This window comes from Chaetodon trifascialis, chromosome 21, assembly GCF_039877785.1.
Source record: "Chaetodon trifascialis isolate fChaTrf1 chromosome 21, fChaTrf1.hap1, whole genome shotgun sequence".
NCBI lineage: Eukaryota > Metazoa > Chordata > Actinopteri > Chaetodontiformes > Chaetodontidae > Chaetodon > Chaetodon trifascialis.
Genome location: NC_092076.1, coordinates 7,683,568 through 7,706,508, shown reverse-complemented (window position 1 = coordinate 7,706,508; position 22,941 = coordinate 7,683,568). Strand labels below are relative to the sequence as shown.

At 44.3% G+C, this 22,941-nt stretch overlaps 1 protein-coding gene across 4 annotated transcripts in view; it reads right to left on the bottom strand.

The window, feature by feature from the left end:
• Window positions 1-22,941, bottom strand: part of pald1a (phosphatase domain containing paladin 1a) — a 50,441-nt gene that overhangs the window by 15,452 nt on the left and 12,048 nt on the right. For all 4 annotated transcript variants that reach the window (XM_070990828.1, XM_070990827.1, XM_070990829.1 and 1 more), the window contains exons 5-18: window positions 22,483-22,647; window positions 20,929-21,089; window positions 20,242-20,317; window positions 19,111-19,265; window positions 18,866-18,962; window positions 18,419-18,523; window positions 17,986-18,081; window positions 17,748-17,882; window positions 16,997-17,113; window positions 16,539-16,718; window positions 16,249-16,446; window positions 15,691-15,831; window positions 15,497-15,568; window positions 11,617-11,757 (exon numbers count right to left, since the gene is read on the bottom strand). In XM_070990828.1, coding sequence (XP_070846929.1) covers window positions 11,617-11,757; window positions 15,497-15,568; window positions 15,691-15,831; window positions 16,249-16,446; window positions 16,539-16,718; window positions 16,997-17,113; window positions 17,748-17,882; window positions 17,986-18,081; window positions 18,419-18,523; window positions 18,866-18,962; window positions 19,111-19,265; window positions 20,242-20,317; window positions 20,929-21,089; window positions 22,483-22,647 — 1,839 coding nt within the window. The remainder of the gene's footprint in view (window positions 1-11,616; window positions 11,758-15,496; window positions 15,569-15,690; window positions 15,832-16,248; window positions 16,447-16,538; window positions 16,719-16,996; window positions 17,114-17,747; window positions 17,883-17,985; window positions 18,082-18,418; window positions 18,524-18,865; window positions 18,963-19,110; window positions 19,266-20,241; window positions 20,318-20,928; window positions 21,090-22,482; window positions 22,648-22,941) is intronic.

Genomic DNA, 22,941 nt, shown 5'->3' with positions numbered 1-22,941 from the left:
CCTTTCAGAACAAAAGGAAGCGACTGGTCAGTCATCAAAGATGGAAACCATAATTCAGCCGGCTGCTGAGGTGTGATGATGAACGTCCTCAGCTCCGCTCGGTCCTGAGCGGATCGGGAGGCCGGCCGAGCACAGACCACATACCATTGTTGAGAGAGTCCAGGAATGCTGGTTGGCTGAGCAGAGCTGTGAGCGAGGACAATTTGAAAATGAGCGGTTAAGAAAAAGTGGAGGCAGAGTTACCACTAATGAGAGCAGTGACAGTTTTCTAAATGTGTGACCGGAGAAACCTCATGTACCGCTCCTCAATACAAGCACCGCAGATTAGAAATGCTTTGATGATTTTTTTTTTTTTTATTGTGGACATACAACATGTACAAGACATGCACTCCCTTCTCAATTTATCTTGTTTTTCTTTGGTTTGTGAGAGAAAGAGGGAAAGGGAAAAAAGACGGTGGGAGATAAATAGAGATGGTTTTCCTGTTGCTGATACAGTCAGGAAATACAGACATTATGCTAGACAGCATCGGTTTGTAGAGTCCGTAAACTGAGTCAAGTCAGCCACAAAGCATGTATTACCACATCTAAATGAGCTGAAAACCTGTGCATGTGGCTGCTGAGGAGATGCTTTTTCTTTCTTCCAGCGGATGCAAAAGTTAATGCAGCATTTTCAGATGATACGACTTAGAAAGTGGCAAACTGTTTGAGCTTTCAATCCGATTCAGTGAGTGGGACTCTTGAATTTCATAAGCGGATTTAGCGGTTCGTGAAAAAAGTATTTTTTGTTGGTCACGTCAATATTGACTTAATCCAGCTGCATAAACGAGCTGATTTTAACCGTGTTGGATTGAAGCACATTGGTCCGAAAAAAATAAAAGTGCTTCAGGCAATCAAAACTTAGCTATACAACGATTTCTTTCCAAGAAATTAAACTGATCTTACAGAAAGAGAGATGCGCTTTGCAGCAACAGCATAAATGCATTCGATATCTGTTTGTGAGTGATTTAAAACTGCCCCAGGCTAATGTTTTAGTCTCTGCCTTTTAAATCAAGCACATAAGACCAGACTCAGACAAAAGTTCACAATAATCCCAGGATAAGCGTCACAGCCTAGAGCCTGCAGGTGTAGGTGTATTAAAGATAAACACCACCAACTTATGAGTCGTACTGCCTGACCCGTGCCCATGTCGTGTGTGAGCAGGGGTGCTGCGCGTCATAAGGTTTGGTATAAAAGGATTCCACATGTTCAGCAGTCCAACATGTGGTTCTTCATGTAAAAGGGTTGATAGGTCAATCTGATCTCATCTTGTCAAAACTGCACAAACTCAAAGACAAGGCAACAATGACGAGCGCTCGGCATTGGTAGAACAGGCTTATTTACGGTCTACAATCACAGCGATGATGTGAACCCCCACCCCTCTCCATCCACACACACACTGACAGGGACGCTAGTCAATCATTGGCTAGCTAGTGCTATTGATTTGTCACCAGTGTTTGACAGCACTTGCAATTTCTGTCCATCTCCAACAGTGAATCTTTCAAGAGTGTTTTCCATGTGTGTGACAAGCATCATCAGCGCTGACATCTCTCAAAGAGGCCAGCTTGTCATTTCACCTCTTCCCTCTTGCACTAAAAAGGCAGTGATAAAAACATCAGACAGTTTGAAAATCACTCCACATCGCAGAGTAGAGGACTAGGAAAGCAGTTTTTGGGTATATCACGTAATTTTTTCTGATATTTGTCTTGAATGGCTAAATCAGCTGGTATATTGTGCAGTGCGCAGTTACCGGCCTGAATACACCAAACCCAGACAGCCATCATCTTCTGTAGGACTGTTACTGGGACGGTGCACTGCCCCTGAGCCTCAGTCCAAGGACAAGGCTTGGAGACCAGAAGGTGGCTGGTTCAAGTTCAGCATGGACCAGTTGATACCTTACATGAACTGCTAGCTGGAGAGGTGCCAGTTCACATCTGGGGCACTACTGAGATGCCCTTGAGTGAGTCATTTAACCCCTAACTGCTCGGGAGGCTGTGCTATGCAACGGACCAGGGTTGGAAAATGGGACCAGCCACCGGCCAAATGTGGGTGAATTTTTGAGGTGGTGTTTGTGAGTTTGTGTGTTAAGGAGTGGTGTTTAACCATTTCTTCTTTTTACTGACACCGAGTTTCCTTAACTTGTTCCTCCACACTTTCCAATATGGGATATCCATTGAGGTTGGATGGTCAGGGGACCACTTTGCGGCAGGAAAAAACAACATTTAGGTGTGCGTAAAATGTCACTGATCATCATTTTAAGAGGATCTGGGTTATTATTTTTTTTTTTTTTTGTAAGTAAGTAAGTAAACATCAGAAAAATGTTTAGTTTTTAGTTTAGCTTAGTTTAATCCCTGCATGGTGGCAGACAAGTGTTGCAGGCTGACCCTCCCGTGGGCTCATTTGGTCAAAGACTGAACTGAGAAGAGCACATTATGGAGAGGTCCGTCTGCTTGACATATGGTGCCAATTACCAGCTGATGGGGTTGCTGAGGTAAAAAGGCCAATCCATATTGGCCCTTCCCACCCAGGTTTACACAAGCAGCCATTCATGACACTCAGCAAGAACACCTCCCACTCAAATCCTAAACCAAACCTCAACCTGTCGAGAGTGGACAGGCAGCCTACACATGGCTTCTTGACTCAATGTACAGACAACTCAAAGTCAAGTATACATGCTGATTTTCAGGTGGGTTCATTACAAAACAGGGTCCAGCTGCAATTTTTGGAACTTCTTTCCATCCAGGCTGACAATATGCCGCCATAGTTTACAGAAGTCATGTTATAAATATAAAACTTGAACGGCAATGGGCCAGTACACAAGACATTTAAATCAAACAGTAATAACGAATACCTGAGGCTAAAATTTGACTTTTTTTCTCTCTATCATTGTCTGACAAACTTTCATCATTGAATCTTAGCTCTCCTGCCTAACTCTGCACCTTCTTGTCACAAGTGAAAGCTCCTATCATCACTCTCTCTTTTCATTCTTCTATAAAAACCACATAAATTTTGCTTCCGTGAAAGTCTCTGTAAAGCTGTCTAACTTTCATTACAAAGGTCATGTATATTATTATTATAACAGTTGAGTTGTTAAAACACTTGGCATCCCTGTGTGTTCATCCCCCAGATGCTTAAAAGAGTGTGAAAGTGAGAGAAGTATATGAACCTATTTCTTATATATTCCTTTGGGTTGCATTATTTTTCTTTTTATGTGCACATCCATTTTCCTGAAAACCCAACCATCCACCCATCCAGCCTGCTGCCTGCCAGGTTGGCCAGTAGCAAAGCAATCTAAGTTACATACATCATCTGGCTTCAAGCTGTAGAACTGATCTTTATGGATCAAGCTGGTGCCCAAAACTCATTTTTTTAAAGGCAGCAGAGAAGCCATGTAGCAGCCGACGAGAGGAAAGGACGGAGATGCCTTTATGTTGATGGTTTCTACAGATTCCAGTCCTCTGTCTGTCTTTTTCCAGTCGCTCAGCCGCACTACGCTGATTAAATCATGAAGTTGAGGTTGAGGTGGATTTGAGGGGCTAGCTGTGTCAATCTGTATACTGTATGTGCCATCAACCAGTCTGTCCATCTGGCCAAGGGCTTGAAAATGAATAAGTTCAGACACTTTGTCATTACATTACAAACAAACTCTTGTGGATTATGATCTCTATCAGAATATATTTAACCTTCCTTTAATAACTAAATCAAATATTTAACAGCCCTAGCCAACAATCAAACATTGCCTAACTCCAAAACAACCAAAAACTAAGAAACTAAAGAAGGAATGTACTGTATAATCAATGGTCAATAGGCGTTTGACTGGAAAAGGCCAATTTCTCAGACAAACAGACAAGCAGAAATGCATCACGTGTCTGGAGAGCAGAGATTACAAAAGCCACAGGAGGAGACAGGGCTCATCAACTTAGCCTACACAGAGACTGGAATATCTGCCCACATTAACCACACACATTATGGTACATTCTGTACGTGCACATGCCTGGCAACAGAGCACACGGAGACTCCCAGTACGAATCAATCATTTACTGAGCTATCAAAATATCTTGCGCATGCAAACCCACCACTGGGGCATTAAAGTGGTATGTCTGCGAGCTACAGCTAATCAGACATTCAACATTTCAAAGCCCACTGGAGTTCTAATCAAATCTGTACTCTGCCATAAATGACATTTTGTCAATGGTGGTGCTTAACGCACAGAAAATGTATTGATGGTCGGCTTTTCTTTCTCGTCTGAGTGAGCCACAGAGCCGATGCGAGGAACAGTACAGCGTGGTCAGACACCTTTTTTCAAATAATTATGGATGTATTACCATGAATCGATGACTTCATTTAGCATCATGAAAGGGCAAATTTTACACTTCTCTAATGGCGCATTTCCATTACACAGTTCCAGCTCTACTCGACTCGGTTCTACTCTACTCTGCTTGGTTTGGTTGAGTTTCCATTACAATTGAATACTTCATAGTACCTCCTCAACGTAGGCAGGCTCGTTATACCATGGCTGCGCGAAACTGCCATGACGTCAATTTGTATGCGACGCAAACAGAGCCGACAAACAATGGAGGACATCGAGGCGATGTTGTATTTGCTGCTTGGTTTGTGGCTTTGTGTCACACACAAACCCAGAAAAGTCTGGACCTTGTCGACGGACCACGGTGATATTTTACGAGCAGCCATTTCCCTCGAGTGAGAATAAAGAATAAAGTGGGCGGTTGCTGTTGCCCGGCGTTACAATGGAGGGGGCGGGATTGTTTTTCCGGTGTTGGACGTTGCAGACCAGTGACGACACTCTCCGGCCAATCAGTGGCCGACAGGCTGTTGACGTCACACATATAATATCGCTTCTACTCGCTTGGAACCTCGCCAGAGCAGGTACTAAAAATAGTATCGGGTACCAGGTACTATCCCTAATGGAAACACAAAACAACCGGGTAGAGTAGAGTCGAGTCAAGTCGAGCCGCGCTAGTAGAAATGTGGCATTACACATTTGTCCTACACTAATGATCACATTTCCGAGCAGTCCAACATGCTAAACATGAACAGGTTGCTATGTTAACTGTGTGTATGCTACATGATAGACATCACATGCTGCATGTTAATGTTACCATTTGCAAGAAAGCTAAAAATGTATGCATTACATAACAAACAATTGTGCAGTACCAAGCTAACATACTAAATATTAAGAGCCAGTTGGATGTTAAAAACACATCCAGACAGTAGGTACATTCGCGATAGTGCTGCTGTAGGATTTCATGCACACCTGAGCCAGGCAAGTAACAAAGCTGCAGCCGAGTCTTGTACCACCCCCTCCATTTTTTCCTACTCTTCAAACAGCTCTTAAAATTGGAAAGTCTGTTTCACCACCAGGTTGTTTTCACCACCTGAGCACCTGTCCGAGCAATCTGAGGAATGTCACCCCTTCTTACATTCACAAAAAACTATGCTCACCACTGTTTGATCAAAACTATGCTATTTCCAAGAATGAAACAATGCAGGAAAAAGTCACTTTGCATCATATTGGGAGCCGTCTCTGTGGAAAAGAAACCCCATTTGACAAGGCCGAGCTGAATGTTCCACGCTGCCCGTGTGAGCTGTTGGCACGTCGGGAGTAGTTATGGCATCGTTAACACGGGATTCATCTGTTGCTCAACTGTCCACACATATGAAACATGGCTCCCCCACTGGGGCACTGCAAAAGTGCAACTCAACCAAGTCATGACTTCTGCGTATCCCACATGGTTGGCATTTAAGTGACTTCACCACTGGGATTGTATTCCCTTAGGTATTTGTTCACTGCCAGTAGCTAGCTAGTGTGAAAGCTTAGACAAAAAAAGGTGGACCTTTTCCTGGTGAAATGATTTGGGGCTTAGCAGGATCCGTCAGATACCACGACCACAGCGACTGGGGGCATGCTTAAACACTCATGCATGGCTTTCGAGGTAGTTATTCCTGGTCTGTGGGCATGGGGCAATGACAGGTTTAGTGTGTGGGGGCAGGAAATGGCAACCCTTCTGTGCAGTGCTCAGCAAGGTCTTAAGCGTCGTGGTTACGAGGGGGATGGGGGACATGATGGAGGTCAGGGCAAAGGGCAGGTCAGGGCAGTTCACTTATTCAGGGTAAAAGGGGGACAGACTAGGAGGAAAACATAACAATTTCTGAAGCAGTCAGCATGTAGAGAGCTGCAGCTTGATCCGTCGCAGGTAAAGTGAAAAACACATTTTGGGAACTGCAACAGATTAGTCTTTTACAGTAGAAATAACGATACAAGACATACATACTAATACCAATACATACTTTTTCAGTTTTCTGTCGCACTTTGGTTACGTTTATGCAACAAAATTATCCTTTCTCAACGTTAACAACTTGTTAGAAAAGGCTAAATTCTCTCATGTTCCCATTTTTCTGTTCTTATTCGCGAGTCGCAAATCTACGACATCACAACAACATGATCGGTGCTATGATGCGTTATGATATTTCAAGCGGAGGAGGGACCCTCTTTCAGGACACCATGATCTCAGTGGAGGGTAAGATAAATTGCGGTCTTTTGCATGTTTCAATAAAGTCAACTTGACGAGAAAAATAGTTACATGATCACAAACCTCTAAATATATGGTTCACACCTTCATTGTGCAGAGCAGCAATTTATGAGCTAAAAATGAGCTTAATGGGCCAACATCACCCCCTCTGACAGTAAGTTTGAGGGTGACAGCGAGGAAGAATTCATCCCAGCATCAGGTTTGAGAGGCAGAAACGTCACGACATCATGCAGCGTAATCCATGTGAAACTTCATATAGCAACCAAGCAGAAGAAAACTCAGTGTGAGTATATAAGGTACACTAGTAATTAACTTCATGCTTTATTTTCCAGTTAGACCGAAACAACAACATTTGTTCTGATAGTCGAGTGTTATTCTGTGGAAAATTACATTTTAAATCGATTCAGGGTACTGGAGAGCATGCCAGCTCTTCGTGTGAATATTGCAGCAAAATGGTGAAGTGGAGCCATCTGATACAAAGTGACTATTGTATTATTGTATAATACATTACATTATAGGCTATAATTGTTTTTTTTGATTGTTTGTGGTGAAAAACAAGTTTATTTGCGTGCATTTGTTCTGAGTACTTGTTCTCCTAGAGCATCATACAAAGACCTGCCTGCGCTTAGCCTTCCATTGCATGTAGGGATAAAAATCATATTATGAGGAGAATATTGATAAGTCCCCTAACAGAGATCAGAAAGACAGAGAAATATTGCCGCAAGCAGTTTTTCTTCCTGTTGTTTCTGATATCTGCTGCAAATATACAACTTGAGCTATAGCTTCTAGACAAGGCACATAAATCATCAATGACAGAAATATATGAGGTCAGCATCGACATTACAAGTGACTCAGGGGCCCTCTAATGGATCATGTCACATTAGACATAAGCGGGCACAATAAACAAACACTCACTGGGTGTATTAGAGCACCATTTAAAGCCATTTACAGCTGTGGAAACTCCCTTAAAATAAATGAGCTCCTGAATAGCAACTGACTCGTAGCACCTGCCTGCAACCCCCCGGCTCACCAAACCCCTCCAGAAAGTCCCCCAGAGATACTTTATTTACCTCTATGTGTACTCACACACACACACACACACACACACACACACACACACACACACACACACACACACACACACACACACACACACACACACACACACACACACACACACACACACACACACACACACACACACACACAGTCCTAACTCTCTGGACTAATGGTGCACAGAGACGGTGTTATCCATGTCCAAACAGCTCAAATGGTTGCACCTGCTCAGTCATTCTGTAGGCAGCCACGGCAAATACTGGTATTGGCATTGGCATGTGAGAGGCTGGAAATTATGAATAAAAACAACAACCTCTGGCTCTCCCACTTTGCTCCCTCCCACGCAGTGCTTGATCTAAATAAGAGCCTCTTTTCAGGAATTGCGAGTCAACAAACACTTAAGGCAAGAAGAAGAGTAACTGTCTCTGGCTCAGGTAGGATCATTTTCCTGCCAATGTTTCCTTTGGCTGTTACCAACCAAACCTTGTAATTGGTCCACTTGTGTCAAGTGGTCATCCTAAGTGAGAAGAAAACTGTTAACACAAAGACCCTTGAGTCAGAGGAGTATTAAAAGATGGCTGAGATTTCAGTGCAAAGCTGCAAAGTACTACTTCCAAAGCAGACAAAGCGACTCATTAACCTTAAAGCGTGGCTGCCTCTTACTTTGCCGCGACAGAACTTCCTCATTGTCTTTCTTTCTAATCCCTTGCTCTCAATCTGGCTGTCGGTGCGGCGGTGGTCCCCTCAACCTCCTCAAACACGGAGCATTTAGCCCCACTTCCTCCCCCTTCTTCTCTCCTACAGACGTCCACTACCTTTCCTCGAGAAAACCTGCTCGCAGCATTCTCCCCTTTCTGAAAATATTTTTCCACTGCCCCGTCCAAACCATGAGGGCCTTTCTTTGGACACACACACACAGCACGGTTTGCCGCTCATTCAGTCTTACTCAGTGCGTTTCAGCTTTCTCACTGCCCGGGTGAAAAAGCTCTCAATTTTTGAAAACGGCTGAAACTTTCGCCCAACAAAAAGGATTTGGAGTTGGGTTTCTGCAACTCTGCTCTCTTTGCTTTTAATACCCTCTTGATGGACTGGGAGGAAAGCTCATTTCCTGTACATATATGTGGGTCCCGGACAGGATAGATCAGACAAGGCTCTGCAATCAACAGCCTGGTGGGGAAGTGGTTGTGGGGAATCAAAGAATCAAGGGGGGTAAGGGGTGTTGGATCAGCTAAGAAATATCAGATTCTCTGATCAAGTCAAAATTATTTGTAATATCCGATAAATTGAGCCTTTGTGTCAAAAACAACAGACAAAGCTCCACAAAGAAAGGGAGCGATATCAAATGCCAGCGTGCACAGATTGCTTGAGGCGATTGTCTTCCTCAAATTGGCTTCACGTTGGAAAGAAAGGCTCCTGCAGCTGATTCCTGTGCAGGAGACAAGAGGAAGAGGAGGAGGAGGAGGAGGAGGAGGAGGAGGAGGAGGAGGAGGAGGAGGAGGAGGAGGAGGAGGAAAGGAAGTAACCTCTCCACTGTGCTGGCCCTGATGTTGGAGGATGCGTCTGCAATGCGAGGTCACGCCTGGTCGGCAGCAGGGATTTACAGGCCCTTCAAGAAGAAGCCACCGCTGACCGCCCCCTCACTCGCCAAAAAAACCCCACCCAGCACCCCCCCACACACACACACACCTCCTTCCCCCCCTTCCCAGGCCCCTCTGGGAGCTGGCGGACGGTTCGGGTCCCAGTGTAAATATATTTTTTCTCTATCAAAGACACATTTTCCAACCACTGTCAAAGGGGAGGAGGGTGATTTGGAGGGGAGAGGGCTGCGAGGAGAGAGAGCGGGGGTGAAATTTTTCCCCTCTTCTTCCCCCCTCGCTCGTCTGCTGCTTTCTGCCGGGTTCTAGCAACATCTGGCACTGTTTATCACCTGGCCTGCTGGTTCAGGCAGGAAGGGAAAGGCTGAAAGGAGGACACAGTGCCAACCTGAGGTCTGCTATAGCCGGGTTAAAAGATCATTCTGTTCATGACAATTTGGGTCAGATTTCTGCAGATGTGGCCGTCATTTCTGCTGGTTATGATAACATTTTATGAGAACCAAGTAATTGCGGAAATCTGGAAATGCAGCAACATGACTTAAGGGAAGTCTGATGAAGCAAATAAGGAAAACTGGGCAAGCACACCCGGCAGGTCAGGTACGACAGTCAGAATGGTCTAAACTGAACCAGAAAGTCAATAATGGATGTTTACGACGGATAGTTCGGGTACTGCTGTTTTTTCCTTTCCAAATAAGTTCGGCCACGTTGGGAGTTTGTTTAAAACTTGTGCTTGTTTGACCACTCAGGTTTCTCTACCTGTCACGTTCATAGATCTCAGCATTTAAAACGTGCCCTGTTGATCTTCTTACAAACAAACAAAAGCTCTGCTCACATTCAGCATTTCTAACAAAAACATGTGCGTTTCCTTCTGCATGAAACATCTGCAAAGCTGATTTTGACATGTTTTAAATTTAGAGTCGTGTTAGCTTGCTGACACATTGCTACGCTGAAGCTGCCAAATGTTGATCAGTTTCATTGATATTGCCGGCAGGAGTGTGCGTCGCATGGGCATGCGTGATACAAATAAAATCTGGGCTTACTCGTAAAAACATTGCACTAAATTACTACTACTGGTCCAAAAATTCACACAACCACAACAAACGGAACCAATTTTCAGCCAAAATGATCCTTTTGAACTCTGGACAGTTTGAAGTCATTTGTCCGTCATAATATTCAAAATACACATGTGTGCAAAGTGTATGTGCCAAACTTTTGTTTCTGCTTATACAAATTACCTAATTGATTTGAAAGTGAGCTGATAGCGAGCCCTTTCCTGGAGCCTGGCATCAGAAAGTGACAGACGGAGAGAGAACATAGGCGAAAGACATGGTTCGTAGGACAATGAGGCCCATTGATACGGTGGAGACAGGACCGGCTGCCTCCAGCGCGCTGAGAACGGCTGACGGTGCACAGAGGCACAGTGATTACAGTCTGCATTACAAATGGCTAAAACAGAGCCGTGGTCCCGCAGAGGCCACAGCATCAGGGGAGACCTTGTCCAGACAGGTCTTTGAAACGCCACTACAAGCCTTGCTCAGCACACAGAACGTCCAAACGACCTTTGAGAGATGAGCCGCAGCTTCTTTTCATTCTTTTCTCACAATGCAAAGCTGAAAAATACTTCTTCTCTACCTTGTCTGCTTCTCCTTACCTGTATTTCCTCTGTGTGGTTAAATGTTCAATGAAGGAAACTAATAAACTTAGCTCAGCAGTGGACTTGACATTGAAAGACAATCGGCTGATATCTTATTTAATACCACTTAGACCACTGACAGCCCAAGTGTGCCCTTGTGCTTAGCACAGCAGGCAAACTAAATAAAACTTCAAGAGGTCAAGCCTGAAAATCCCACAAGTAATCATTTATTTTCCTGCCTTTTTTCCTCTCGCCATTTCTGCTTAGACCCAAAGGAATTCCATTGAGTTTTACAGTTATGTTGCACCACAATCATTTTCCACGCTCTGCAGCTCGTGCCTGCAGAGCAGCAGATCCCTCTCATTCATGTCTCTCCAAGGAGCAGCTGTAAAAGACATCTAAACAAGTTTTTGACGCCATCTATGGGGCTCATGTGAAACTACATGTAAACCCTAACAACATGCTGATTATGTCCCAGCATGAAGAGCACAGATTCTCAAGTAATATTTGTCAGATTACCCTCTTGAGAGAAACATATTTTAGGATTGACTTGATAATTCAGACACTGTCCAGGAGGCTCAGAGGAATATATGACGACTCTTTGCTTTTGAACACAACTGTTTGTTATTTGCAGCTCTTTGCTGGAGTGAGTTTTTACCTATATATGCTGAAAATGTACCGATGGATGTGGGTGTCGTGCATTCTAAACAGCAGCTAATGAGCACTGTGAGGAGATGCGCTGTACCTGTCTGTACGTGGAGATGATGATCTCTCTCAGATGGTAGTGCATGGGGGTCATGGTCTCGCTGACAGAGTCCAGGGCCATGTCCACCTCCCTCTTCATCCTGTGGCCGTCGGGGAGCAGACGCACCAGCTGCATCACGACCTGCATAGCGGAAACAGTAGGGATTCATTATACAGCTTCTCTCTTCAAACATCACGACAACACTGCATAATTCAACTAACACCAATAACTCCGGCACATCTGCCTCCCACCTGACAATGTTTTATGCTGTTTTAATGAGGGAGAACAGTGCGGCACCCTCAGTACAGTTCAGCAGGGTCACCATTTACTCAAAAAAGATGTTTTCTGAGCGTAAAAACTTTGCAAAACCTTGCAGATTTTGTTCTGAGGCTACAAATTCTTTGTCTTTATCTTTTTAATTTAAAGTGGTTGAAAATCCATCTCATCACAAGCTCCATTTAGTAGCTGTCAGTCGTGTCCCTTGCTCTTCCTCAGCAGAGGGAGTTTGCTCCATTGTCATGGTATTGCAAATCTTCAACTTCCCATTTTTCTAAGCTCTCTGAAGTATTCTCATTTAAGTTGGCTTAAAAGATGAGATGGAAAGCTCACTCTTGACCTTGGACACAGCAGCTAACAACAAATCAACACAAGCAGGTATTTAGCAGCTGCTCCGATGCTTTTGAAGCTACGCGTCACATGATCGTCCATGTGGGGATTTCGTGGTGACAACTGCTGTTTCCAGAAGCAAGAATCAACTAAACAATCATCATCTTTCAAAATCTTCTTTGTCCTTTTAATCCTCACTACTTATGAACTTTACTGACTGTTTTATTTTGTTGTCTTTTTGTCCTCGTTGAGCTGTAGGTTCTACTTTTCCCTTTGCAACCACATGATTGAGTGCAATGTTTAAATCGGAGGCAAATTCCTTGTATGTGCACACATAATTGGCCAAAAGTCCCAATTCGGATTCTCTGATTTCTATACATGCAACTACTTGTTGTATACATTCCTAAGTTAAGTGTATTGAAATATGCTATATAATATAATTGCCATGCCAAAAATGTAGGTTTCTATATCTTGCATTGTATGTTTCTGATGCATTATGTAAATGAATCACCTTTATGTAATATGCTCTATAAATGATGTTGCCTTGGCCTGAAGCAACAGCAGCATCTGCCATCCTCACGCCAAGCCAAACTGTGAACTTTTGTAGCGTTAATATTCATAGAAATACTATGAGAACTGATTAAAACAACAGGCAAACTGACAGCCCTGTGAGGTCGGTTGATAAGAAGAGGACAGCCTATCAATCCTGACCTAATTGAAATATTCAAGTGTGTCAGCATGTTCGTTTACAGTGTTGACCTAACTGAAGCGGAGAATGTTTCCATCAGCACCGTGTGCCTGTCGGCTGCAAGCCAGTTTACTAAACCTTGTCGGTGGCCTCTCTGCAGCTGGTTTACTTTAGATAGTGATGATAACGGCGATAATAAGAGCAATAAGAAGAAGCAGGAGGCAAAGAGGGAAGAAAACCAAAGAGCGGGATCAGAGAACAGAACAGGCCTGCAGGCAAAACCCTATTTTCTCATTCAGTGTGTGTCAGAGCAGCAGCATCAGCATGCGGCCTGGCCGCTGCCCTCGAGAAAAAAAACACTATCTGTGTCGGGCTGCAGAAAATCTTTACAGTTTTCTTTATTCTCCAACCTGCACGTCACAGACAGACTTTACAACAACTACTGGTCCTTTAAAAAAATCCTAAAGAGCCAGGTTCAACTCTGACTTTTCGGATAAGTGTCTGTATGTACTTTAGGTTGATGTGATGACTGATGTGCATATAAGTACATGTCAGCAACTTTTTCTAGATATTTCAAACATCCAGCAGTTACGGAGCAACATTAGCATTAATTTCGTCACGTTTCTAATGAAGTCTACCACCACTTGAGGGAAATATCTGGCTCTTTAGCAGCTAAATGATGCACTGTGTTCACCAGCTGGTCGCTACCTGTGTCTTTCTGCTGTCTGGTGCTGAGCCAATGACTGATGCCAATATTTATAGAGCAGGGCAGCCAATGGCCGACACATAATGCAGATACCATGTGGCTGTTTGTTGCATCTGATAAAATACAATTAACTAATACTAACAAACGAGACATGACTGCTAAACTTAAATGCACAAGTGTTTAACACTATTGTTATTGTCTGCAGACTGAGCAGCTTCAGAGAGGTCGGCAGCTGCAGTCTGGACACACTTGTGAGCGCTGGTGAATATCTGGGGTTCAGCCAGATTTAATCCGTCACTCACTCAATCAAACACGAGTTACCATTCCTGAACAAGCACGCCTTGACTAAACAACCCTGCCGCTATCCATCTGCGGCGGTTCTGTTTTTCTACTAATGGAATTTGGCAACCGCACAAACACAGTTAGCAGAGAAAAAAAAAGCTATCAGCAGCCGTGGGGTGCCGCCAGGACCGGGAGAGGCTGCACAGAAAGCTGCCGAGACAGAGCCGCTGCCAGCTGCAGAGACAGCTCGCAGCAGCTGGGTGAAATCGGTCCGCTGTGAACCCTGTGTCCTCTCGCCGCTCCTGGCACCACACTGCACCGGGAGCCTCATCTCAGCTGCATTCGCTTGGAATCAGACATCAGATTTCCACTCTCGTAAACTTCTGACCAGCCACAACTTTTTATATATGAAAATGGTAGACTTAACCCTGAAACCCAAACAGTAAACTTCAGGGTCAAATTCAAGAGTATCAGACACTGTATCACACCAGTTTCTACACCCATCATGTAATGCTTTGGACCTCACAGCCGTGCCTATTTTGGCAGATAAGGCAATAGGGATGGCAGCATTAAACATCCTTCAAAGGCAGAGAACTGGAGGCAGGCAAGGTCTCCGTGGCGACCACTCTGCGTATCCCAGAAACTCCGGTGGCGGCGGCGCTGTGATTGGCATGTTGTATTGTTCGCCTGCAGGGTTCGGCCTCCTTCTGTGTGTCCATGTTTACAGTACCGAGGACACGTCCAGCAGGTTCCAACCACTGATTCATTGTCACAAGAAAAAACACCCAGCAGCCCTAATTCACAGCCACCGCTCAGAACAGAGGAGAAAGGCTTTGGCATCTGCCTTTGTTTGGCCAAAGCCTTCAATCACAGGCGCAGAGGCTGGAGTTTAGAGGGCTAGAAGGAACTGCAGAGCACCCCTTTAAAATACACTTGTACTGCATGCATCGTTTGTCTGGAGGAACTGGAGATGTTCCTGCAGGACTGATGCCTGGAGCGTATGAGAGGATTTTCAGACAATAGCATAAGCAATAATAAAACACTCCCGCAACTGTCGGTAGCGCTGAATCGAAATGCAAAAAATGATTTATTCTGTCATGTGGGGTCAGCGTGAGGAAAACATGCACAAAATGTTAATGCATGCCATGTTTCCTGCAGCAGCACACACATCACAGCTGAACAGAAGAAAGAAACAAGTGCAGATAGTTGGAGGCTTTAAACGTGACTGCTCAGAATAGTAATGCCATTTTCCATTAACACCCTTTACTTTTCTCTAACTCAAGTGGCAAGACGCACAGACGTCACATGTTTTTTCTCAGATTAAAATGGAACCTATAACTAATCATGATGAAGATAAGGAGTCACGTCAGTCGGCTCCCCCACTCTGCCAGAGAGCGACCACAGATCACGTCTCAGTATCAGCGCTGATGTGAACATGGCTGCAATGACGGGAACTGAACATGTAACTGAAACAAAACATGGACCTGAAAAAGACTTCTGAGCAGTAAACCTTGCGGTGCTGCAACGAAAGATTATTTTCATTATTGACTGATGATTTTGTCCATAAAGTGTCTCTGTGTGATATCCCACAGTCCTACCTCAAATTCTCCTTTTGTGTACTTGGCGTCAGGAACGCTCACAATCTCATCATCTGCAAACTCTGGAAAGCCCTGCAGGAGGAAGACACCACGCTTGATCTTATTTTGGATGATGAAAACAATGCAGCCGCGTTATCTTTCTACGATACTGATGGCCATAATGAACGTGCAGAAAACTCAAGGAGGTGTCTTACGTTAAAGTGCCAGAGAGTCAGAACAGCGACAACCATGGCGGTCGTGGTCCTGCCTTTGCCGTTAGAGCAGTTGAAAACGAAGGCTGAGTGAGAGTCCTCAGCCAAGGAGCCCTTCATGGCCTCCAACAGCTTATCAAACTCCTGAGAACAAGAACACACACACAGTTTATGTACAAACACACAAACTCTACCAAAATATCTCCTCACTCAACCTAAATTTAAGGAAGTGTTGAATCCCTTGACTTTTATTTTAAGCAGAATCTGAAGTTAATAAATGTTTTGTGGAGACATTCCATTAAAAACATTAAGATATGGATTTATTCATTTATTTATTTTACATAATTCCAATAAAAATCTGCAGAATTAACAAACATCATGAGTAGCTGTGCTGATGTTTAAAACCTCAGCACGACAGTAACATTCTTGACCACTAGAGGGAGCACAAGGCTTATTCATCGTCACCTCCCTTCATGACAAGCAGCTACCACAGGAACTATGAGCTGTGAAGTGTTTCTGCAGTTCATGCCTGTGTGTTTGAGAGCACATTCACATCTGTACCTCCTCCCTGGGCGCGCTGCAGTCCGGCAAAGGGATGCGTTTGTAGACCAGGCCCTGGTGGGAGCTTATGTGCTGGTTGAAGATCTCCCGGACGGTCAGGCAGCTTTTAAACATCTTCATCTGTTTCTCCTGCTCCAGCGTCACCTCAAGCCACTTCTGAGCTCGCAGGATCTCCTCCTTCAGAGACGTCTCCAGCTTCTACAGACCGGGATGGGACACAAGAGCGCTTTCACTTCGACTCAAGAAGAAATTCTAAAGCTTGTGACAGTAAAGCTTCTATTTCACGTTACCTCTATGAGCTGCGGGTCAGACGACGGGATTGAAATGTGCTGGTCCAGGCATGACGGCTCCCTTGGCGTAAAAATCTGACCATTCCCTTCCAGCACCAGCTCCTCCTGCAAGTTGACCCACAAAACGTGGCTGTGCTTCCTCTTCTCATCCGTCAGGTGGGCCAAAACTGCTCCGGCAGCCTGCACACAGCAAGTTTAAAATTAGACGGCAAGGAGCTGGAAGTCCGGCTCCAGCATCCTGAGGTGGGCGTGTGAGTCTTCACCAAATCACCATGAGTCATTCCTGTGAGTCTATTTGTATGCTTATGAATATTCATGACTGCAAGGATGTGTATTAGTGATGTGGGGAAAAAATGTGCAAAGTCAGCCTTTTACAGCAAAACTAAAGATTTCCAAAGTATTAGATCTTTATGTGATGATGTACTGTCACAGAGGAAATGTGAGGGGATCTGCTGCACCTCTGATGTTGGCTGAGCCACTCCATAAACGGGCATCTTGGGCACTCGTCTGAAGTTGACCGCCTTCATCTCCTTCACGGTGCTGAGCACGTCCGGAGCCAAGCACTCATCAGCGACCTGTGCAGACACATGCGGCTACACGTTACTCCTAACGTACAGATGATTAGGTGACTGCGAGGGGAGACGATGAGACATTAACGAGGCAGCTCCATCAGTATAACATTAGAATTTTCACCCTGCAGTTGTTTGCTTCCACCAAGTCAAGTTGCAGTTTCCATCCACATCTGTCTAGACTCGTGTATATATGTAGTGACGACTTTAAAGTGTATTTTTTGGTGAAATGGAGGATCAGACCAATGGAGGAACGGACAATCACCTGAAGCTCAACATCAGCAGAACCAATGACCTTCTGCTGGACTACAATGCTTCAAATATGGATGCTGCCACATAAAATGTCAGCACTTTATTTTATATTATAAGACACTGTGAGGTCACAGTGACCTAATGAGATCTAGTCAATTTAAAAGCGCTCCTCGTGGTCATGAGAATGGGACAGACAGCCTGAAAACATAATGTCTGGCAGCGCAGAGGCAAATTAAAAAAGCAGGAGTGGTATTTGTTTGCATAAACACTGAGGACACATCGTATTCCTGCACGCTATGTTTTTTCTTCACATTACAGACAAAGCTATAATCATAATTCAAACGATAACGGCATCAATCTTCTCTGTGTGCGCGCTTGATTTCCTCACCAGGACGCGAGCTCCTCTGGTGACCAGCTCGGCCGGGGCTGACAGTTCTGACAGGTCCGTGCGGGCCAGCAGCCTGTACAGCCACGCGTGGCAGCACATCCACTGGCTGAAGTTGGACACAAAGGCAAGAGGATACTGCAAAATGCAGCATACAGTTAAATCTCTTTCAGTGGCTTGCAACCTTTATTTGAACTTCTATCTATAGAGACATTTATGCTGGAGAAAAAAATGGACTTACCTGTTCGTGAAGGTATGCATTAAATACAATTAAGTAGAAGTAGCGCTCCAAGCTCTGCATGGTTCTGTTGAGAAAGTAGTCTTTGGTACTGCTCCCCTAAGAAACAAACCACAGCGTTAATATCTGTTCATGGTAGCAGCTCATTTTCTTTATTTCTCCAACTAAGCCTGCATTTGAGATCCCACTTGTTTCCTGATATTATACAAAATAAATCAACTCTCTTAAGTCATCTTCTTCTTAAGCCCTCCATCAGCTGGAGGGCTCACACTGAGAAGGACTTTTTATGCATCATCCTTTGATTTCAGCTTCACTCTTGCTTTATTTAGCATCATCTACGTCACACGGTGCATCCTTCGAGGGCAAATTCTAGGTGTTAGTCAGCGCTGCTTAATCACGGCTAAAAAAAGAAAGAAAAAAAAGGATCATCACAAACCTGAATTTGATAATCTTCTCCAATCCCTTCCAGTTTACTCTTGTTCTCATATATTGCTTCTTTTATGTTGTGCATTTCTGAACACAGGGCGATGGCCTGGTCAACCTGTCGGGTGAAAACAAGACATCATCAACTTCAAAATAAGAAGAACAAATATTAAATGCTCAGTTTTGAGGAATAATTTGATTCTGATGAGGTTTCCACCCCCACAAAAAAATCAATTACCGTACATTACATCTAGTACTTTATGTCAAAAGTTCAACTGCAAGGTGCAAGACGTCTCCTAATTAGCATCAAACTCTGCACAGTGAAAGTCCAACATCAAAGTAAAAATACATAAAGCACTTTGAGAGGATGAGGACTTTATGGCTGGTTGTTTATGACCTACAGATGCTCTCTTTATGATCTTAAAGTGGATGTTGTGATGGAGTAGGTCATTTGATTTACCTCCTCCATGACCTGCTGTCCATTAGGCAGCTTGTTGATCAGAGACTGGATGACCTGGAACACAGGTTTGGGCTCTGAAGCTAGCGCCTCCTCAACTCTGCAAAGACAAGGCAAACCAGGTCAGGTCCCATCTGACTGGGCATCACAGAGAGGCTAAACGAAACCAGGCTGCATCATTATTAAACATGCGATGAAGGTTTATGTCGCGTAATTCTCCATTTTCAGTGCTGAAGCCGAGTTCTTACTGAGGCTGCGGTTGCGAATCACCCCTCAGGCGATTCATGACCAGCGTGCCCAGGATCATGGCGAGGTTGGTGCGGCCGACGCCCACCTGGCAGCTGAAGAGCAGGGCGGGCAGCCGCCGGGACGCATTGTGGCCCAGAGACAAGCTGGCGCTCTCCTGGAAAACAGAGCACATGTGGAAGAGAGATACTGAAGCGATGGCAGACTGTAAAACATCAACAGAGCTGAACGCTGTTACATCACTGCTGTGGTGATGACTTGTCCATAACAGCAGCACTAAAAGTGAAAATGTTCCGCAGTGAGCGTTTGATTTGAACTTCAAAAGAGGTTAAAACCTGCATAATCTGGTTAAAAAAATCAGCATAAAAAGTACTTCAGCCACATTTAGGCCAGTTTTTATAAAGCCAGCTGCAAATCACCACGTCAACACTTCATGTTTCTTAATGTCACGTTGGAAATATATTAGTTGAGATGAGGAAACTGTGATCTTAAAGCCTGTTTAAAACCTCAGAAATGGGAAATGGGGAACATCCTGGAAGTTATAACTGGACTGGAAAATATGAAGGATCGCCATGCCTGAAATCTTTCAACAAGATTCGTCAAGGACAATGGCTTAAGTGAGATCTACAAAAGCAAGAGTGAAAGAAAGAGTGCGGCAGGACTCAACACAGCTCTGATCCAAACACTGCTTAAAGAAAAAAAAAAGAAAAAAGGGAGACACTTTCCAACCACAGGGAACTGGACCGGCTGCTGCAAGTCAGTCCAAAAAAGGGCAAAACAAGACGAAAAGAACATCCTGTGTGAGTGAAGGGCAGGACGGAAACCAGACAGAGCGGATGACCAGAGAGCGGACGTACAATGAGTCCAAACTGCAGGTTTTCTGCCATTTCTTCCAACCATCACACTTATTAGTGATTGATATGGCAGATTCAAACGACTGCATGTGGATTAGAAAAGGCGACTGTGACCCTCTCGCCACCTCGGTGAGGAAGTCCAGATGCTCTGCAATATTCCAGCCATTAATAACTTTAATGGCACATCAAAACAAGATCCCATCGGGAGGAGCACAGCCGAAAAAGGTCCACAGAACCGGTGGACTGTTAACCACGAGGGACGTTTTTACACGAGCTTACCCTGAGTATGTTAACGAATGCGTCGAAGTCTTCCTCCAATGGCGCTCCCTCCATCGGCAGTGGTAATCTGTAGTACCTGCAATACAACAGATAGTTACCGCGAGCTGAACCCGCGCCTGTGTTGTGTCAATATTGCCTTTATGTAGGTCATAACAGAGCACATACACATCTGACCTAAAGTAGGACTCGACAGCTGAGCTCCCTCATGGCGTGTTTACTATTCCCACATAGAAACTTCGCCTCCTTCCGCAATCCACAAGGGATCATGGGAGAGATGAAATCGTGGGATCGTTAACGTTCCCTTAAAAATGCACCTCCTGGAATTTCAAACTACCTGTAATAAAACATCCCGCTGCTTTCTTTTGACAATAAAACTACAGGAGGATCAGAGACGAGGCCTCGGCGCCCTGCTCTTGGTGTAATTAATACACCCTCTCACCCTGGAAATGTCACGAGCATCATTAAATCTCAATAAAGCCAACTGCTGATCTGACTGCAAACAGGATGCTGCAATCTGTAGTTTTTACACCCCCCCCCCCTTCCAAAAAAGCAGGGCAACCAGCCTCTGCACAAACAAGCGCCACTATTTATAACCTGCTGTGCATATTCTACAGCAGGCAGCCACACGTAAAAAACTGAAGTGTGAGCTGAGGAGCTGAGGGCAAACAAAGGAACAATGTAAACAACCTGTAGGCTGGCATGGTGAACATGGGCCTCTTGTAGACCTCCTCGGTCACGTGGATGTCCTCCTCACACGTGATGGAGATCTTCTGCGGCTCGTCTTTGAAGTACTCGATGTCGTTGTAGACGTAGAAGATGTTTTCGTTGAGCTTGGCAAAGTCGTGGAGCTGCGGGGGAAGGAAGAGGGACAGTTTCAGTACTCCTTAAGACAAAAATGCAATGCAATGGAGTCTTTACTGGCCTAAACAAAAAATCAATTAGGCAACTACAGCTGATCCAAAATGCGGCTGCACGAGTCCTTACAAACACCAGAAAAATGGACCATATCACACCAGTCCTCAGATCACTACATTGGCTTCCTGTGAGTCAAAGAATAGACTTTAAAATCTTACTGTTGGTCTATAAAGCATTAAATGGTCTAGGACCAAAATATATTCTAGATTTATTGACTCCATATGAAGTATCCAGACCTCTCAGGTCATCAGGGACAGGTCTATTGTGTGTTCCCAGAATCAGAACCAAACAAAGTGAAGCAGCTTTCAGTTATTATGCTCCTCACCTGTGGAACATTCTCCCTGCACACCTGAGGTCTGCACCAACTGTCAGCTCATTTAAATCAGGGTTGAAAACATTATTATTTGCTACAGCTTTTACTTAAAGTAAATGTATTTGCTCAATGGTTTTAATCATTTTAAATGCTAAATTATTGTCTTTTACTGGTGTCTGTTTTTAATTTTCCTTTAATTGTATTTTATTTTTATTTTTTTTGTTCTCTTCTAATCAAAATGTATGATTTTTATGCTTCTGTAAAGCACAAAACAAAAAAAAAAACTGCTAAGTAATACTCCTTTCACATGGGACAAAAAGCCCACTAACACCTACTAACATCTGGCTTTTGTCTTCAGTGGGAAAGGGTACGACTGGCATTCATTCTGGGGTCAAATGACTCCGCAGTAGTCACATGTTCCTGCTCTAAGACGCCCGGGCAGGACTTGTGTTGGCATGTATATAGCCAGGAACATTTTTTATCGTTTTTTTACAGGTTATGGGAACAATATTGCAAAGGCGCCTTCCTTCTTCAAACACTGGCAAGACAGCGAGGTGAAAGAGCTTATAAAAGGGACTGAAGTAAAAGAAAAAGTAGTGCTGCTTTTTATTGTGCCCCATTTTCTGGCAGATTCGTGACATCAAACGTGACACGACCCAAAAAAAAAAAAAAAAAACCACAAAATCACAAACTCATCTACGGGCAATGGGAAAGGAGTCAACCGCCTATTTTTAGCAGGTTTGCTCGTGTTTAAAAAACCTGCACATACATGCTAATTTTGGTGCAGGATAAGATAAGACTTTATTGATCCCAGGCTGAGGAAGTGCGCTTGTTACAACAGCAAGAATAAAAAGGAGAGAGAAAAAAGAACAAATAGACAATAAAAAGAAAAAAAATAAAATCAACTATAGCTGAAACAACAGTGTGTATGTTCAGCGACTCTGGAGCTAAACAGTGTGACAGCCGGTGGAATGATGGAGCTGCTGCTTGTAAAAGCGACCCATGTTCCTCACCTCCTTCCTGACGGTGAGCTCCAGGCTCTCCACCAGCTCCTCCTTTTCGAGGCCGTGAAGGTTCTCGTGTAGGTTCTCCTTCCTCCTGGGGGTGTACGGCACAAAGTCGTCGTCCTTGTGCAGGAACACCACCGGCTCCTCTCTCACGCAGAAGAATATGACCTCCTGTTTGAAGACAGTCATCAAATAATAATAGCTTTTCAAAGGAAATGATTTGTTGCCTTCTGCCGACTACAACACTTCCAAGAGCAACTGGAAACAATCTGCTGTCATATGACATGCAGCACATGAGTAAGGAGTTCAGAGAGGCCTGACTTATAATTTTGTCAATTTCATTTCAATTACGGTCAGTTTCTAGCTGCTGTAAGCACAGAGATTCATTTTCCACTGGTACACACCGACCACAACTTTCTGTTTGCTCAGTTCTACAATTCAGCCACAGCTTCCACTGAGCACTTG